Genomic DNA, 5,034 nt, shown 5'->3' with positions numbered 1-5,034 from the left:
CCTTTTCTTCATCATTGTCTATGTCTCCCTGACTATTTATATTAATTTTTCTTTATCTTTTCTTTGCCTCTCAGTCTTCATAACATTTTTTCTTTTCAGAATGATTATTATTCCGATTCATATTTTCTCTCGTCTTCATATTCTGATTCGTTTACTTTACACGGACAATAGTTTCATCTCTCTCTCCCTCTCCCTCCCTCTCTCCCTCTTTTTGTATCCTCCCCTCTCTCTCCATCTCTTTCTCTCTCCCCCTCTTATTGTATCTCCCTCTCTCCATCTCTCTCTCTCTCACACCATCCCTCCCTCTCTATATTTATAACTTAGATTTCCTTAGGTTTTCCCTTCTTGCAAACATTCTTCTTCCTCTGTATTGGTGACTCTCCTTCGTTCAGCTGGTTTTATCTCTCATCAGGGGTAAAAAAATCAATGACTTCATTAAAAAACGATGAAACCAAGAAGTGTGTCAGGGATTAACCATAGTATAGTTCAATACCAATTGGATGGACCATTTGCAATTGGTTTGCACTATGTTCTTAATATGATTGTTGTATATCAACACAAGAACTTAACATGTGTAGTGATAACACCGGATTTGACCATTTTTATGGATCATTTTTAATATCTTTTACAGGTGTTTTTACTCCATTTTCAAAGGGTTTCAAAGGATTTCTATGTTTCCCGATTTTAAAAGACTTTTCAGGTAATTTGGGATAAAGAGGCATAAAATGGAACAAAAAGACTCTTTTGGATAAATGCAGACCGTCAGAACTCTCATGGAGAGACGAAGACCTTCTCACCGTCTGATCACCCTCAAAATTGGAAAACTTATAGAAGAATCAACCAGCTTTCAAATGCACTTGGTTTGGAGACATTCCAACGGTTGGATCTCAAGATATTCCATTAGCCCCGAAGCCACGCGGAGTCGGCCAGCAGCTCACGCGACCGCGGCCAACAAGCTATTTGCCGCGGTCAGAAGCTTCCCGACCGCGGGAAACAAGCCAATTGCCTCGGTCACAGCACTCACGACCGCAGCATTCAAGGTCCGACTTAAAGCCCACTTATCTGAAGCCCAAAGTCATTCCCAGCCTCAATTTCGGAACCCTAGAGACCATGGAGTATTGGAGACTATAAATACATGTCATTTAGGTCGTTTTTAGGAGAGCTTTTTGATACTTTACAGAAACCCTTTTCCTTTAGCCATTTTTATGAGATTTTTGTAGAAGATGGTTCAAATCCGAGTTCTTCAATAGAGAAGCTTTCTTTATCTCTTTTCTTTGCTGTTTTTTATTACTTTTATTAAAACCAATGATGATGTCGAACTCAGCCATGTCTGAGTAGATCCCGAGTTGGGCTTAGGGTTCCCGAAAGGGGCTCTCATAATCGATTAAGACATCTAGGTTTATAGATCTGGGATTTCGACCTGTTCTCTGTTTATTCTTGTTCTTATTGCATGTATGCTTGATTGATCACCTAGTATCTGATCTAGATAGTTAGTGATGCGAAAGTTTTCATTAAGTATCAGCCCTAGAATGAAACAGGCGATTTTTCCGTAGGAGTGGAAACCTACCTGCGGCGAGATCGTGAGTATTGACGAGTCTTATGCAGCTCTTGCGTTCTCTCCCTTCCAGGGCCAGAGTGGAAACCTACTGGTCAGCGTTGCGAGAAACAGTTGGTTATGATCACGACAGTGACGTAGTCATACCGCCGTACTCTAGCTCTAGAACCCATATATTGTTATCCGTCAATCCCAATCTATCTACCTTATTGTTAAAACCGATTATGATCCCTTAGAGTTCCCAAAAGCTCAGCGTTTTTAGCCATAGTTCACAATTTCCATCGATTTTTACTTGCTCTCTTAGACCTGCATTTTAATATTCTTAGTTCGTTATTTACTTGCTTTATTTACCTTTCATGCGATATTTTACTTGCGTTATCTTTGTTTAGTTCGATATTTTACTTGTTCTACTGCCTTTCATTCGATTTCTTTACTTGTCTTTTAGGATAGATTTATTTGCTTTATTTTCCTTTAGTTTAATTCAAGAAAAACAACCAACCTTTAAAACCAATTTAGTCTAGACATAAAGTTAAAAACCGTAGAAGAATACCAGGCACACAAATCTCTGTGGATTCGATCCCTAAATACTGCAACTGATTAGTTGTGCACATGCGGCTTTCTTTTGTTTTGTTACGGGTAAAACTTGTTCCCTCACGTAGTTGACACACTCAGCACACCACCGCATCATGTAGAGATTCTAGTCAAACTGAATTCTTGTTGTCACCTGCTTTTCTTTTGCTCTTTGAAGTTATGAGACATCACATTCCCGTTCATCAACTTACCAACAAGGACATTCCTTTAAAGCCTGACAGGTTTACTCTTGAGACTAATTTAATGTTTTCTGATAAAATAATGTGTTGGGTAAAAAACAAAACTATAAAATATTTTCTCCAGAAATAACATAATTGCCTTTGAGCAGAAAACAATGAAAAAATTGTAAAACAATAGACCTTGTTTTGTTCATGTTACATATCTTTAGTAAATTATGAAAATGAAACCAAAACCAAAACCAAACTATATCCACACAAGCTACCATGAAAATAAAACATAAAATTATATTTAGAAATAAAAATAAATATAAACAAAAATATAAAAAAAATATATAGTGTAATCCAATGAGAAACAAAAAACAATCAAACAATAACTAACATCCAGCAAAAGTATGTTACCAAAAAAAATTAATACAAACCTAAACGAAAACATGAATTATACACACACAAAAACTTCTTTCTATGGTTTTGATCCTTCGTAGAAGATAAAAATAATAAATTAGAGAGTTTACAAATACCAATTAAACAAATTAGAAGTTCTAATGATTTGTTGACCCAAAAAAAGTACTAATGATTTTGTTAGGTTCATTTGAAGATATGATTGCAAAGTTCAAACCAATCACATATAGTTTGCGAGATAAACTATAGGTTCAAGAAAAACAATGAAGAAGCCCAAGTCAATCTATATTTACGAATAATAACTCAAATATATCCATAAGAAAAACATAATAAAGAGGAAAACGAATATCTAATATAGGAGTCTACGAGCTCATGACCATGTGTGGCGAGGTGATACCGAAGTCATGGAACTCCATGAACATCAAGCGGTACTATTACTTGTCAAGCTACCTCTCAACAAAAAAAAATTCTTTTTTTACCAACTATTTGCTTGGCATGTTTGACAATGACATCCTAGCTAGATGTGCGATCTATAAATACACATTCGCCATAATGCAATTCCTTTATAAATCTTGAGAAACAAAAACCGTACGACTATAAAAGAATAAGCTGGGGCCAGTCCCGCATAAACTCTCAGATCGCCCGAATTAATACGCCGAACACATCTTCGCTATTCGGATTCGATTTGAGAAGCTAACAGGTCGGCCGAGCTAATACTCGCCCTAATGGCCTAGTAACCCGAGCCCAGACTCGTAAATAAAACAGGGTAAGCCGAGTCTGACCTCGCTCCTATAGTTCTAATAATTCGAGTTTTCAACTCGCATCTATAGATCAATCATTTGAAACTTAAACACGAGCTCTTAAACGACAAAACATTCGAAATGAGAAGATGTTTTTCATTAATAAAAGAAAGAGAAAATTTACAATCGAGGTTGGAGATAGAAAAGGAAAAAAATAAACGACAAGGAAAGGAAAGCACAATAACAAGACGAGCATTAAAAGAGACGATCTACTCCTCGGGCTGATTGCTGTTCTTGAGGTCCTCTTGATTGTCAACCTCTTCAAGATCTGAGCCCTCATTTGGAGTTTCAAAAAACGGCGGTGGAAAATCTCCCTTTTCTAGATCAGTGAGGCTGAAGCTCTAGAGCTTCAGCTCGCATACGCGCTTGGTCTTCTCGAGGTCAGCCCTCAGCTCTTCCTCGGTCAGATCCTCGTCGTCCTTCAAGAGATCGAGGCACTCCAGAGTGCCTCTGGCCTGGACAAGGTCGAACTTCACCGTATCAGCCACCTCACGCTTAACAATGTGAGTTCTCAGACGTTGGATACGACCCGAGAACCTAACTTCGGCCTCCACCCAGATCCTTGTAGTCTCCGTCTCGATCTTCTCTTTGGCACGTCGTTGTGCTCGAGAGACCTCGAAAATGACCGACCTTTCGGCTTGGATCTTCGCTTCGTATGCGAGTAGAAGGTTGTTGGCCAGATCCTGGTTCTCCTGCTTATAGAAGAGATTTTGTAATCTCGCCTCTATTATCGTGATGATTTAATATCTGAGAGAGATTTATAATAACTAGATTGAACATATATGACAATTTTTTTAAGCATAGACCTTAATTTATTTGTTTCCAAAATTAAACTATAGGTGCATTAAAAAAATAAACAAAAGTTATTGATATAATAAAATCATGAAAAGGAATTAAAAGTAGCACCGACATCAGAAAAATCAAAAGAAAAAATCATGAAAATGAATAATCTGAATCATGTTACTTGGTAACAAAAAAAAATATGTAAAAATCAAGAGTAGGGTGTCTTGTAAAAGAATGATGGTGGTGGAGACTTGTATTCCACCTTTGGAGGAGCAGACTAGTACGGTGGAGGTGGAGGAGAGTTGTAGACGTATGGTGGTGGTGAAGACTTGTAGTCTAACTTAGGAGAAGAAGAATAATATGGTGGAGGTGGAGGAGAGCTGTAGACGTACGGTGGTGGTGGAGACTTGTAGTTCACCTTTGGAGAAGGAGAGCAGTATGGTGGAGGAGGTGGTGATGCATTGACATATGGTGGTGGTGGAGACTTGTACTCTACCCTAGTTGAAGGAGAATAGTATGGTGGAGGTGGTGGTAAGGTATAGACGTATGGTGGTGGTGGAGACTTGTACTCTACCTTAGGAGAAGGAGAATAGTATGGTGGAGGTGGTGGTGAGGTATTGACGTATGGCGGTGGTGGAGACTTGTAATCCATCTTTGGAGAAGGAGAGTAGTACGGTGGAGAAGAGCTGTAGACGTATGGTGGTGGTGGAGACTTGTAGTCACCTTG

The 5,034-nt window shown here is 38.5% G+C and overlaps 1 protein-coding gene across 1 annotated transcript in view; it reads left to right on the top strand.

Annotated features, from left to right (window-relative positions):
• The first annotated feature begins 4,481 nt into the window (after positions 1 to 4,481).
• The window catches only part of LOC112086549, a 2,612-nt gene continuing 2,059 nt past the window's right edge, over positions 4,482 to 5,034 (top strand). The window contains 2 exon segments of the mRNA XM_024155518.1: positions 4,482 to 4,748; positions 4,833 to 5,022. Of these exon segments, the coding sequence (XP_024011286.1) occupies positions 4,482 to 4,748; positions 4,833 to 5,022 (457 nt within the window).

Source organism: Eutrema salsugineum, unplaced genomic scaffold (assembly GCF_000478725.1).
Source record: "Eutrema salsugineum unplaced genomic scaffold, Eutsalg1_0 scaffold_2, whole genome shotgun sequence".
Lineage (NCBI taxonomy): Eukaryota > Viridiplantae > Streptophyta > Magnoliopsida > Brassicales > Brassicaceae > Eutrema > Eutrema salsugineum.
The sequence above is the reverse complement of the archived record's forward strand: the minus strand, read 5'-3'. Positions and strand labels throughout refer to the sequence as shown.